At 50.5% G+C, this 14,374-nt stretch overlaps 3 protein-coding genes across 11 annotated transcripts in view; 2 read left to right on the top strand and 1 right to left on the bottom strand.

Moving 5' to 3' along the window:
* The window catches only part of LOC120961443 (neurabin-1), a 66,205-nt gene that overhangs the window by 15,377 nt on the left and 36,454 nt on the right, over window positions 1-14,374 (bottom strand). For 5 of the 9 annotated variants that reach the window (XM_049607311.1, XM_049607315.1, XM_049607316.1 and 2 more), the window contains exon 4: window positions 5,825-7,377. In XM_049607311.1, the coding sequence (XP_049463268.1) occupies window positions 5,825-7,361 (1,537 nt within the window). In that variant the 5' untranslated portion in view covers window positions 7,362-7,377. Of the gene's footprint in view, window positions 1-2,167; window positions 2,397-5,824; window positions 7,378-8,388; window positions 8,661-14,374 lie in introns of those variants that run through there. The other 4 variants (XM_049607319.1, XM_049607318.1, XM_049607313.1 and 1 more) reach the window with 3 other exon arrangements.
* LOC120961097 (uncharacterized) lies at window positions 8,796-11,222 on the top strand. Its single transcript, XM_040384762.2, has 6 exons — window positions 8,796-9,319; window positions 9,416-9,604; window positions 9,687-9,878; window positions 9,991-10,162; window positions 10,249-10,328; window positions 10,938-11,222. Exons 1-6 carry the CDS (start codon window positions 8,977-8,979, stop codon window positions 11,135-11,137), a joined length of 1,176 nt encoding a protein of 391 aa, XP_040240696.2. The 5' UTR covers window positions 8,796-8,976; the 3' UTR covers window positions 11,138-11,222.
* On the top strand, window positions 11,326-13,410 carry LOC120961444 (uncharacterized). The gene is made up of 6 exons (XM_040385161.2): window positions 11,326-11,759; window positions 11,833-12,024; window positions 12,099-12,290; window positions 12,362-12,533; window positions 12,759-12,838; window positions 12,901-13,410. Exons 1-6 carry the CDS (start codon window positions 11,456-11,458, stop codon window positions 13,107-13,109), a joined length of 1,149 nt encoding a protein of 382 aa, XP_040241095.2. The 5' UTR covers window positions 11,326-11,455; the 3' UTR covers window positions 13,110-13,410.

The raw sequence follows: 14,374 nt of genomic DNA, 5'->3' as shown, positions 1-14,374 counted from the left end.
AGTTGGTAGCTGCAATTGAGTAAATCATGGCACAACTTTGTGTTATTCAAACCGGCCCCACGATAACACGCTAGCGCCACCAGCGTACTGTCGCGTGGCGTCACCAATCACGATCTCTCGTCTGTACTCTCTGGGTTGTAAAAACAGCAAGGGAAATTAAATTTAAAACACTCCCCCACCCGCCCACTCAGCAGCAGCAGGTCCCAGTGGCGTCCGTCGCACAAAGTACGGCCATGTTTAAGGTCAAAGTCGCTGTAAATACTATTTTTAGCAACTTCAATCGTTTAGCCAGGTTGCTCTCTTTATCAACGATGGTGATAGCATTAAGCGCGGTGTTCGATTCACGTTGTTGTGATGGAGTTATAGCAGACCGGATGATGGTCAAATTGATAGACACACCTGCCCCTCCAAGCCACTCAAAAACCGCTTAAATCAAGGCTTGTGAGATAAGCGGTAATAAAACAGGCATATACGTAAATAGAAGTCGGTAGGTCGTACTATCAAAATACTATTTATGTCAATGAGTGTGTTTAAATCCTTGTCACAAGATGTGTACAAGAAAATGAAGAATTAAAATTGAAGAACCTACGCAAGATATGTCGACGGTCCATTGGTACAGTTGTCAACTCGAACGACTCAATAACATGCCCGTCATGGGTTCAAGCCTAGAACAGACCGTCGTAGCAAGGATTGACTATCCAGCTGCGTGGTAATGAATTAAGTCTCGAAAGCCTGTATAGGCCGGTATGTCCGCGTAGGACGTTACGCCAAATAGAAAAAGAAGAAGGCGAGATATGTATTTTCCAAGAAGATGAATTCCAGTTAGACATCTTCTCGTAAGCATCATTTCGCAAAACGCTTAACAATTGCAAACTTCTTTCCAAAAGCATTACAAACATTCGCGTACATCAATTGCTACTCTCTCGAACTCCATTTTGCCATTAGACCATGCCAAAGTTTTTTGACTGATTGGGGCTTAAACAATTTCAATGTAAATTCATCAACAACCCGACCCCGCGCTCGCTCCGGACCCCTCAGAGTTGAGAAGTTAAGATCATTTTCTCCAATTAAAATGTACCACCAGCAGGCAGCATACAGGCTTGGCCAGCCTGACTCCCTCATTCGCAGACTGAATGCTTTCATTGGCAGATCGTAACGTACACACAGAAGCAAAATGTGCAACAGTGAGCAGATTGCAAATTTGCAGCATAACACATCTTCTTGGCTTTCATGTTTCACTTGACCACCACTGGGCAAACAGACACAAAGACACGCGCGCGCAACCATAACGCACACACGCGCGCAACGCGCATTTGATTCTACGAAAACCGGCAGAAGAATTATATCTTTCACGCAATAAAATTATTCAGCACCACTTTTCACTCCTCCTGGGATCTTTGCTCCCTAGGGTTTCTTCTTCTGCTCGTTTGCCATGAGCAAACGCAATTTTTCGCGCACCGTTTTTGCATCACAGCACGACCACCAGAGAGCAGCGGGAATGGAAAACAGAACAAACCCCCCAATAGGGAAATGTAGTTGACGGGTCATTTTAACGCAACCGAAAACCAAGCGGGAGAAAGCAGAAAACACATCGCACACAGATTCTTAACACCTCCTTTTCCGAACACAAGAATTTGCTTCTTTGCCACTCTTGTTTCTTCTCTTCTGGCAAAACACTTTCACTGTGGCTAATAGGTTATGATATTTTTCACAGCAGCCTTGCAGTGGCGTGCGGTTTAAATATAATCACCGACACGAACGGCCGACCACCACACCACCATCCGTCGTCTCCACACCGGGATATTCACGTGGATACACATAAATTGCGTCAACTTTCGGGACCTTCGGGGCGCCACCGGCAGGAGGTCGTACATTCAACACAGTATTGTGTCGGAAAGCATTAAACGTGAAAAATAAACACACGGGGGCGCACTCAAAGCGACTAATGAATTTGCATATCACAGATGAGTTGCACATCAAGGGGCCTGACCACCACCGTCGAACCACGGAGTGACTGTCTTGTGTCGCCTGGTCTGACGCTTCACACAAGGCCACAGATTCATTCATTTCACTTTCGAATATTACCAAACGACAAAAAATACCGCTCAACACTATCTGATGCTAGCTGTCGTGTTCAATTGAGCACGTTTTAGGAATGGAAAATTACACTCAAACGCCCACACAACACATCCTTGGCCGACTGCGCACTCTGGAGAGGTAGTACAAGGAACACTGTACTGCCCTAAATTGGCACAAAACAACGCACGAGGGATGGCGGATTCAAACGCGAAGCAGCAGCCAACAGGGCACAGCACAAACGCGCGCACACACCGTCCGCCCGGGATGCCTGAGACTGGGGACACGAACGTGAAAACACTGAACCCCGGGTTGCGGGTGTCGATCGTCGTCACTCTCGCGCGGATGATGCGAGGAGGATCGTGTGCGCGACAAAATTCACGACGACGTTCTCTCGCCCCCACTCTGAGAGCGGGAGAGACAGCTCGAGCGATCGTCCACAGCATACAGCGGCCCCGACGATCATCCTCTGCGGGTCTCTGCGAGGGCGACGGCTTGACGCCACGCAACATTAACGGAGCGCCGAGACTCGAGATCACTCCCGAGACACGTTCTTTCTCTCCCCATTCTCACTTTTGTGCTGTGCGCGCTACACGCAAACTACTAGCCAAGGGGTTTTGTGATGTACTGAGGCGGCAATCATCTAAACCCTCCTGCTTCTAAGTGGCTTGGGAGGAGATCGAGTATAATGATCGAACTGACAGCATGTATAGAGGAGAGATGCACGATGCTTTTCCAAGATGCGATTCACACAAACGGCGTCGGGGATGTGTAGTTTTTGACTATTTTTGGATGCCGATTTGTGCCTGTTTCTTAAGGGTCGATCTCTACCGCTCTGAAGTGTTCTGAAATCAAACGCTTGAGAAGCTGTAAAGGCTCTTTGGTCGCTGCGTTTTATGTTTATGGGGAAATTTTATGTTTGCGATGACTTTGGCATGAGAGTCACCACTTTAACTTTTGCTAACCACACAAACGAACCGAGAGCTGTAACTCTCTGCATCAAATAAAATGCAAACTAAAGTCAATGTGTTTATGTTATGCCTAGAACTGGTTCAGTGCAATAAAAATGTAGTACCGACTTTTAAGAGGCTTCTATGTGTCACATATTGCTCCAAAAACTCGCTCTCATCAACTCAACAAAAACACTACCGAATCGGTACCACAACCAAGAACTCACACAACTCGAAAATGTAAAGAACAAACAGTGAAAGGTTTTGATTGTGCAGTGAAATGTAGTTCACTTCAGCGTTTGCTCTTCACTTGCAACCGGCCATATGCCATATTATGGATTTTCCAGAGAAACCTTATTGCCCGCATTCACCCCAGCTGCAGCATTCAGCGTGTGAAAGATCGACAGTACACACGCCGGAAAACCGTAAGCTGCACTTTCCCCCATCTGCTCTTCTGCGTCGTATTGCATTCACAAATCTCCTCTGCTCTCCACGTCCAGGGATTGAGATTCTATTTATAAAAACGTATCCTCAGCGCCTTCGCTCCTCTGAGTGCGACGCTGCCCTACGAAGCAAGTGGACGCGCTGGAGAGGAATGGTGTATTACGGAGAGGGAGGGACTGTGCATACACAACACCACACACACCACACAGAAAGTGTGATGGAAAATGCACAACAAACTTCTGGTGCACTGAGGGTGGGATTTGTGCACTTTCTCCATCATCGACGTTGGGACTTCACACTGACCGGATTTTTGTTGATCTTTGCTGGAATCGTCAGTGTCAGCTAATTCTTTCCCATTTTAACTACATCCAGCGACAGTGGGGAGGGGCGAGAATGTGCAGCACACTAAGTGGCACTCCATATGTCAATGGTCGTTTCAAGTAAGAAAAACATAGTTCCTGATTTGATCGATGAAATGTGACGATACTTAGCGTATCATTAACAAGCAGCGGTCGGAAAAGCCGGACCATAACTAATAGCAGTCGCTCGTTATTACCATCTATTGGAATGAGCATACAACACTACTAATCTCATCTTTAGCAGGAAAAATTTGCATTTGTTCGAAAAATTCCCCATATAGACCACACGCCCAGAGCACTGTTTTGCAACATGCAACTGAGCGGATTAAAACCCCTCGAGCCCCGGGATGAAAAATGGTTGCTAGAGTGCACCAGCCAACGTCATTATGCTTGTCCCATTTTGCATCGCAACCATTCCCGAATTAACCGCTCTAGAGGGGAGATGGTGCAGAGCGTAGCATCATCCCTCACGAGACGATGGCACTACGGCTCCAGCAACTGTTTGCATTTCTCGGTGCCGCACCGACTCACTAATGGGTGGTATGTACGCCCTCGATAAACCTACCAATGGACTCGCAGTGCATTGCGCTCTACTGGGCGGTCGCGGTGCACAAACGATGCCCCCGCGGTCGGTTTTGTGTTCGGGAGCGGCACCAATGTGGTGGTAAAAATAGGCCAATTTTGCACGTCCGCTAGCGAGCCGGTGGTGTTGTTGGTTACGCTTCGCCCCCATGTGTCCGCTCGGGCGGAATTGGAAAACAAAATATTATTCCCAACTTCAACCGACCAGCCCCAGACGCTCCGGGGAAGATTTTCGATCGGGAAATTTATGTTCCATTTCGCGCCCACAAACTCTACAAGCACCATCAATCGGGGCAGCATCTGGAAGCAGTTTGCCACTTTTCGTGCTGTGTGAAGGTGTGCCAATAGCTAATGCAAGCGGTTTACTACACTCTCTGAGCTAGGTGGGCCATGATGATTCAGGTCTTTACATTTACTTTCAGAATATTGCTTTGAAGAACGCGTTAAAACAACTGCTGATGACATTTACGACGCTTGGCTACATGATTTTCCTTATGGGTTATTTTTTAGCAGAAATACGACTCGTTAGCAAATTTACGTTACGCTCGTCGCGTACCGGAACTAAGACCAGCTTCCGTAGCGAAACGTGACAAGTGGCGTTGCCTACATTCACACACACACGCATCTACCCGTATTTTACCAAACGTTGAGTTCCCTTTTGCTGATGACTTCCCTGTAACTGTGACAAAATCTTTGCTTACGGTATACATGATTTAAGGTTCAACCTCCGAAAGCAACCAACCACAACCAAAGCGCAAAACATTTTCCCTAACGCAGTGAAAATTAGCCTAAACCTCGTGCAGCAGTCTCATCAGCCACAGCGTTACATTATGGTGAAAAGTTATTATTATATCGGGCACTTCCTTCCCCTTCTCAGATTCGTTTTGTGTCGAGTTTTGGCTCCCTTTTTCGCTCGTGCCTTGCAGCAAAAGGGTTAAAGAATTATGCCTCAGCTCTCTTCAAGCGTTTGTATGCTTGGTCACGTTTTGTGCCCAATCGGAAGTCGGTAAGAAGTGGCTTTTTTATAAAATATTTCGTACACTTCTCCTATCGTCTAAGAACGGGACAGCATTTGAAGTGCACGTTTTGCGACTTCCTGCGACAAACACACATACACAAAAAGAGTGGTTCACCCTTTGAAAATGAACAACGCTTTTGTCTAGCCAGCCACACGCTCTTGCTGTCCCCCAGACGGATGTGCACGAGATCGGAAAACCTTCCTTCGTGAAGTGTGCTTGGGCGCTGGCAGAATGAAGAGTCCTAATGAGCGAAGATTCCGTGACTAGAAACAATGGCTTTTCGAAATTTGGTGCATGCGAGATGACGTTTTTTTCTGTTTAAGTCTTCCCCTACATGTATGTGACTACCTTCTAGGAACGCTTCTACTATTCCAACACGTGTTGTAACACTCACCATTTAGTTCCTCGACCGGTTTCGCTTCGTGCGCCGGCGGTGAGTCTTCGGCCCTGGACGAATCGTCCCGCTCGATGCTGCTGCCTGCTTTCATCAGCTTTTCCGTCGACTCGTTTTCCTGCTTCTCGTCCTCGGTGTGGATCGGCGACGACGGACCGGACGAAGCGCTCGCGCCCGGCGACGGCGACGAGCTGATGGCGTGTGCCGGTGAGGTCAGTCCACCCGAGCCGGTGTCCTTTTCGGACGATTGCCGTCGGGCAAGCGGTCCGAGCTCGGGATACTTGAAGCCCCCGTTACCTGTCGGCGGCGCCGGTACCGCCGGCAGCCGTTCGTCCAGGTTGCCCTCCAGCGATTTTTTGCGAATTGCTTTCTCCGGTGGAGGCGGTGGCACCTGTTGTTCGACTAGTTGCTGCTGCTGCTGCTGTTGGTGATGGACCGTCGTAAGTACGGTGGTACTGCTTCGCACCGGTGCAACCGGGGGCAAGTTAGCGTGCGGCGCTGTAACCGCTGGAGGCGGTTCCGCCTGCCGCGGTGGAGGTTTCAGCTTTTCCGGGCTCAGCTTGGTGGGACTGAGCGAGCTCGGATCGGTGGCGTGCGGCGGCACTGCTGGCGGTGTCTTTGTGGGGCTCGGGAACGAGTTCTGGCGCAAGTTGGCCGTCCGCGGACCCTTCTCCGGCGGGGGCGGTGGTGGCGTCTGTCGCTTCGGCGGACTTGGCGGTGGCTCACTCGGGGACGGTAGCCGATGGTGCACCCCATGCCCATTTCGTTCCGCTGCGAACGGCGGAGGTGGAAGCGGCTCCTTTGCGCTTCCATTTGGAATGGCTGAATAGTTCCCGTTGGTGGTCGGCGCAGTGTTGACCGGTGGGGTTGCAGCTGCGGTGGCCGCATTCGCACCCGCTCCCGCTATAATGCCCGTCCCCGGTACGGTCCGAATGATATCGCACCGGTTGAAATCGCTGCCCTTCGTTGTGCGCGTCTTGGAAAAATGGGACGTCCAGTTCTTCTGCTTCTCGATCAGCTCGCGCGAGTTAAACTTGCGCTCCGGCTTTTCGGGCTTTTCCGGCTTCTCGGACTTCAACCGGGACTGGTTGAGGATGCGGTTCGAGTCGAGCTTGCCGATGCCGTTGCTGATGGCCGTCGGCGGCGGCGGCTGCTGCAGTTGCTTTCTCTTTGGCGACGGTGACCGGTCCGGCCCGGAACCGATGTCGGACAGATTGTCCTCCCGGCTGCTCGAGTGCGACATCTTGATGCTGAACGGTGGCGGACGGTTGACGCGCCCTTCGCCCAGCTTTTCAAACAGGGCGCGCGCGTTGTTGAAGCGGGCGGCGTGTGACTCGGTCCGCACGACCGTTGCCGTGGGGGAATGGGTTGCGGCGGTGGCACTGTCCGCCGCTGGCCGATCGCCGCTGCGCGTCTGTACGTCCTGCGCGAGCTCGACCGGTTTGCGCTGGAAGAGGTTCGCTATCTGCGATACCTTAGGCCCGGCGGCGGCCGTTGCCGCTGACGGATGGGCGGCGGTGGCCGTCGATTTGTCCATGGTGAAGGTGCTGATTCTGAAAGGGGGACAATAAAAAGGAAAGTTGGCATTAGAAGATGTCATTGAAATGGCAATCACATTGTTCCCCACTACCAGACAATGCATGCTTCAGTCTATGGGTATGTAAGGAGGCACTCCCAATCGGTCTGTTATGCTAAAAACTGCATTCAACAATTAGAGGACATCATCTTGCGAAAAGTAGCACTACCGATTCGCGGATTAGCACACCGTACGGCTTCAAAGGCAAGATACTGGCCACCATTGAGTGATAGTGTTGCTGGTGATGCAAGGCAATGCCTCTCCCGACGGCAGAGATACTCCCCATCGTGCTCACAAACACACTCACAACCACAAGGAATATCGAGGAAACTTCCACTCAAGCGCTGTGCCAGTTCAGTGTGCAATAACATTCTAACTAATGTCGAGCCAATCAAACTGATACAATCTTGAGCGCAGCGCTTCCGAAACCATGCGCATCGCTGTAATGTCCGACGTAGCGCAAATGTTGCTTGCTTTGTCGGGAAGAAAGAAAAAGCAAGACACCTCAAGATGGTCATCACAGAGGCAAAGCGACAGGACAGTAAATAAAACAAGCAGCCAACGGAGCTCTCCACTGTGTTGGAGGAGGGTTTTGCACCGGTGCCGTTGCTTGCGATAAGAAACACACATTACAAGTGTCTTATCAGACGTTTGTGCGCTCTTTAATGCTCGATACTGTGCGGGCCTGTGCCTGTACTGTGATGTCATAAACACACGCAGAAGGGGGAACACTCGGTTACGAGCGAGATTTGTAGCACATTCCAATCACAGGTGCAGCTTACATAGATATCGTCCGGGGGAAGTGGTTTTAATTTCTATTGGTAAAGCCTTTTTCCGGGTTCGATAAATCGTAGAATGTTGGAGGAAACGAATATCCCTAAAGCCTTCCAAATCAATGAGAAATCTATTACGACTCAAGGGAACTGATAGCGTTCAATAAATGTTGTCTAATTCCTCCAATTCTTCGTAAAAGTAACACAATACTCACATCCATTTTGATAAGAATCAGATGAAATCTCAATTGGAAAACTAAATTACTCCTTCTCTTCTGCGTCTTTAATTTCTCCGTTTGTAAGTCTTTACATTCACTTGTTACTTCACAAAAATTGGAACACTTCCGATTCAACCGCTGCCGGTGAAACAACTAATCAGCCCCGCGCGTAATACATTAGAACGTCCAAACAACCGAATGCGACTGTGTGTTGTGTTTTGCGCGACCGGCCACACTGATCAGACACACAAACATCAAGGCGCAACTGATAACACCGTCACGAGAGGTGGTGGTGCCGAGGGCTCCGTCGTAGCAGTTCGGAAGTCTTGTTTAGTCCAAAACACGAAGCTGTCGGACACTGCCGTGATAAGTACACCGGGTGGGTAAAAAACACTACCACTAGCCTTCTCACAACACAGGGCAGCGAAGGCAGCGACTGCACCAAAACAAACACTGGTTAGGTTAGGCACTTCACAGGCCAATCCTCATCATAAACCAGATATAGCGTGTTCTCAAGAGGGCTAAAGACACTATGGAACGGTTCAGACCGATCGATGGATTCAGTTCTGGGCGAGACACAATCCAATGATGACACCAGCAAGAATCAAGTCGTGGACATTTCAAGCTTTTGTAGCAACTTTAGTGCTGATAGGACCTATCATCTCAGCGCAGAAAGTGCCCAACTGTGCCAGTACACTCGGATGTTTCTCGTTTCCCGCGATCACTTCCTGTCCCAGTCCGGACGAGTTCTGGTCACCGACGGCCGTCCTCGGTGGCTGTTGTCCGGGCTGTGTTCGAGGTCTTGCCCTTGGGACACCGTGCGGCACTAGTACGACGACCGAAACAACCACCGATGCAACTGAAACACCGGCCACCTGTGCACCCGGGCTAGTCTGTGGTGTTGGTAGTGTTTGCCGGCTGAATACGGGTGAGAGTGTGGTTTAAAAAACAAAGACACTCACACGCACGTGGAAGCGTTATTAACTTTTTACTTTCACTCGCACGTACCGCCCCGTCTGGGCAGGCGACTGTTTAGCGACGCATCACGTCCCCGATAGCATCCAGTGGGTTCCGCAGTGCGATAGCCGGGGCCGGTACGCACCCAAACAATGCCGGGGCGACCAAATCAACGGCCGCTGCTTCTGCTATTCCGCCGAGGGCAAACGCATCTTTGGCTGGAGCTGGCGTAATCGGGCGCAGCGCATGACCTGCGGTTAGTGTTAGAGGCTAAGGAAGCCTCTCTATCGCGTCACGTGGTGTGATAACTATAGTGTGCCGTGTGTTTGGCCTTGCAGCCTGCAGCCGACGACGCGCCGACCTGGAAGCGGAAGGAAGGTTTGACGTGACGCTGCACTGCACACCGGATGGCAACTACGAGCAGCTGCAGTGCGACCAGGGTGTCTGTTGGTGTGCCGATTCGGAAACTGGAACGCAAACCGCCGGAACTCGGGCCGTCCCGGAGGAGCTGTGGAGTTTGCTCCCGTGCTGTTAGTAGCTGTGTCAAGACAACCAAAGTCCCCATTTTGATGGATGATTCAACGGGCTTGAAATTGACTTTTTCCACTCTCGCTCTCTGTCTATCTCTCTGTTCCCTTCCAGATAACGAAACACTTCATGGCGTACAGTATCTGAGGCGTTGCGAAAGTGTTGCATTCTCGCAGATACTTCAGCGCAAACAATTCATCATCCGCGGGCACAGGGACGTAACGTTCACCGATACACTGTGCGAGTACGATGGCAGCCATGGTCGGTACATCATCGAGGGGCAAGAGTACGTTGGTCCGAATGGACAGAGCTTAATTTAGTGGTTTAGTATTATTTCCAAAACTTGATCTTTATTTTTTAAACCACCCCCAGAGCTGCATGCACGTGGCATGACGGGACGAAGCTTAATCCTTATAAAACTTCGCTCCGAACACTGTCGGCGATGAACTGTAGTAAGTATTAATAGTTTCTAGATATACAAATTGAATTATCGCAGTCAAAACTCAGACATTCCATAGTAAATACTTTTCGGCATTGCTGTGGAAATAGCACGACTTAAAAACACATCACATTGCATACCCTTCAGGCGCAACGCTTAGATACGCTTTCTAAAACGCTTTGCGTTGTAAGCGCCTAACGCTATGCAATCTGCTCTACACCGCAAGTGCTTTCACGACTTTTTTGAGGCGCGCTCGCTTCAAACAAAAGCTAAACGGCACAAGAATGCGCCAACAGCAAGCAATTCACACACCACCACCACCACCACCCCAACACCCGCCACAACAGGATGCAGTTCGCTTTCATCATGCCCGGCGAAACAAATTGCCCGTTAACGTGGGTTACTTAACGAGACTAACCACACACCATTCCACACGCAACAACCGCTTGGCCGCTTGCCACACTCCCTCTCCCCATGGCACGGAAATTGATGGCAACACACAACCGACAACACATTGTTTCAACCAACCAGCCTGGCCCTCCCGCACCAGAGCTCATTTAAAAGCGCATGCTATTTCGCACTTTACTACCACCGTGCGTCTTTCTTCTCCTTCCGTTCACAGATTGCGCACGCGACGAAAAGCTTTTCATGCTGGCGGGCCGGGAAATGGCACTGGCCTGCGAGGGCAACGGGAACTATGTGCCGCTACAGTCCCGCAACGGGGAGCTGTTCTGCGTCGACCCGGACGGGTACGTGGTGGCCGAGAACGTGTCGGAACAGACCAACTGTGAGCAGTACATTTTCGGGGCAAGCCTGATGTGATCGAATTAGGAAAATAAACTGTATAAGCTTAGTATAAGTGTCGCGAACGGTGATGAGAATTCTCCACCGTGCCCATCATCTTCAATCGATCACAGCAAATGGTTTACTGATTTCCCTCCACGAAAGCGTACGCTTCTCGAAACGATATCACTGAGTCGTGAGATCTTATCGTGACTAACATCGAAAGTCAATTTTCCCCAAAAAAAATCACACTGATATGAAGTCACCTACCAGTGACGGTTAGGCTAGGCAAGCGTGTAGTTACTGTCACCTCTTTTAGTAGGAAAGAAACTTCCGCCCGAGTCCCCACCAAACACGATGGGTCATTGCTTCACGTTCCCGCGTATTCCGGTGCTTATTTTGTACTGCTGCTGCTTCATCATCACCGCCACCACTGCGGTGGATCCACCGACCTGTGATTCATCCTACGGATGCATCTCCTCCATCCGGCAGGAGGACTGTGCCAAGGGCGAGATACTGATCTCGGGCGGTTCGCTCAACGGTTGCTGTCCGGGTTGCCGCGGCGGTCGAACCTACCTGGCCGTGTGCAACCTGAACATTCCCGACCGGCTCTGTGCGCCCGGCCTGAAGTGTGTTGGGCGCAAGTGTATCTACGATCGCTGTGAGTTACCGTTGGGTCCTTTCAGGAAACGATTTTGAAGACATTAGTTGAAGTTGCGGTTTGCATTCCGCAGCCACCTGTCTGCACACGATGCATCTGGATAAGGATCTGGTCGGCTGGATCCCGAAGTGCAACCTGGACGGGACGTACGCGGCCAAGCAGTGCCGGGGAGATCGGCTGTCCGGTCGCTGCTTCTGCTACAGCGAGGACGGCAAACGGATCTTCGGCTGGGACTGGTACCGCAACACCGAGCGGATGACTTGCGGTAAGGACACACCAGCGTCAGTGTATACGGAAATGAAAAGTTTGAGATTGCCACTTGCCACTCTCTCTTGCCAGCCTGCAGCAGACGCCGCGATAAGCTGGAGAAGGAGGGCCGGTTCGATGTCACGCTGCACTGTACGCAAAACGGCAACTACGAGGAGCTGCAGTGCGATTCGGGACTGTGCTGGTGTGCGGACGAGCTGACCGGCAGTGTCCAGCTGGGCACGACCGTCGTGCACGAAAGCTTGTGGGAGCTGCTGCCCTGCTGTGAGTATGCTTGCGCTTTTACCGAGCCTGACCATCATCTCTGATCTTCCGGCGTGCTCCCTCTGGCACAGATAACAGCACGCTGCACGGTGAGTCGTACCTGCGCCAGTGCGAAAGTGCGGCCCAGGCGCAGAAGCTGATCCTGAAGAAGTTTTACGCGCGCGGTACCGTTGGCGTCACCTTCAACGAGATTCCGTGCGACTACGACGGCGCGTACGGCCGGTACAAGGTGGAAAATGGAGTGTAAGTAAGCCCTTCACAGTCACAACAGCAAAAAAACTTGTGGCACCACACCTCGACGCGTAAGAGCACTTTGGCTGTGTGCTTGAGGTGACTTATGACTTTCACCCGATACGCGGTCGGTTTTGGTGGTGTGGCAGCACTGTCGGTGCGCGCCTTTCTGTCCAAACGGTTCACGGTCATGGTTTCTTACTCACCCACCTCCACCAAACCCCCGTTTTTTTACAGCGTCTATTGCACTTGGCGTGACGGAAAGAAGATTGGCTCGTTTCAGATACGCTCCAGCATGCTCTCGTCGGTGAACTGCTGTAAGTAGCGCAAGCGGCAATGGGTGTCCACACAAATATCATTTCATCTTTCGCCTCGCCAGATTGTGCACGTGATACGATCATCTACCGGGAGGCGGGCATACCGTTCACGCTGGCCTGCGGCGGCAACGGGAACTACGAGTACTCCCAGGACCAGAACGGGCAACTGTTTTGCGTCGACAGCGACGGGTTCGTGGTAACGACGGAGGTCGCACCGAATGAGTCATGCGATAAGTTCATCTACAACTCCGCTTTCTACGACGAGGACTGATTGCTGTGGTGGTGGTGGAGGTGGTTTCCGCCTTGGCTCGCTTCCCCAGCGCCGTATCTCCCGCAACAAACATCTAAAACGTTCGTTGGAAAAAATGAATCGTATGCGGCATGTGTTTGTGTTTGATACGTGATACATCATCGTGTATGCCGCCGCAAGAAAATAGCCTACGTCTTACGATTGTTGTTTGTTTACACGCTAGTTCTCACCCATATTCTCAGGTGAACAATCAAGCCCGAAACCGAAAGAATCTAAATCCCGTTGATGACATTGGAAACCGAACCCGCCGCTTAGCGCGATGTGAAGGTGCGGCAATGCATTAACCGGGAGGGGATAGGGGTAAGTGTATCCTTCCCATAACACTGAACCACATCTCGCATTAGTTGGTCGATATGTTATGATTTGGGTAACTCTACACCACACCACTCTGTAGCACACATGTCTACTGTTGGTTCGTTCTACTAAAGCAGTAAAGGCTTTCGCTTCCAGTGACGCCCAGTGGTCCAAGCGTTCGATACATTCCACCGGACCGCTAGGTGGCAAACACGCCTGACCTTTCCAATACACGCGGTATCGGGGCACTGCTCAAGCAAACCTGTTCCAGTTTTGCAGCTCACTGCATTTGGCACAAAAGAAAATGGAGTAAACCATTCAAGGAACTTGTCCCTCTGAATGGTGCAATCGAAGCAAAAGTGTGGAAACGGTAGCCTGGGAGTTCAATATTTGCGCCAAGAATGTGTCGGAAAGGTTACGGTTAGCGTGTCACATGTTGGAAAGCATGTTTTACATCGCAAATCCGTTTACCGAGCAGGACATTCAATGGGGATTTTTGCACCTTTTTGTGAGGCTAAAAATAGAGCAGCAACATACAACTAGTTTAATTGGGTCATTGAAGTTGTAAAGGCGTGGACTTCAATATAAGCTCTAGACAAGATGATTCTTGTCTCCAATGACAAGCACAATTTAATTTAACGGTAAATAAGACTAGAACACAACAACTACTATCTATCCTCAACACAAAAGCTTCGTCTTTTCTATTGCCTTTGGAGAAATTTTCTCCACCTTCACTCATACCCATACCATGCTTTATTGCCTAATCAGAAAAACAAACACGCCCTACATGGCCGGGTACAATAGAACGTCCTCACCTTCGCGCGCGTACACACTTCGTACCGAGAACTTGTGACACATTTAATTTTAGCCACTAAATCACGACCAGAGTATGACGACGGCTAGCCGCAGCCACGACATAATTACATTGTATT

Source organism: Anopheles coluzzii, chromosome 2, assembly GCF_943734685.1.
Source record: "Anopheles coluzzii chromosome 2, AcolN3, whole genome shotgun sequence".
NCBI classification, from domain to species: domain Eukaryota; kingdom Metazoa; phylum Arthropoda; class Insecta; order Diptera; family Culicidae; genus Anopheles; species Anopheles coluzzii.
The sequence above is the reverse complement of the archived record's forward strand: the minus strand, read 5'-3'. Positions and strand labels throughout refer to the sequence as shown.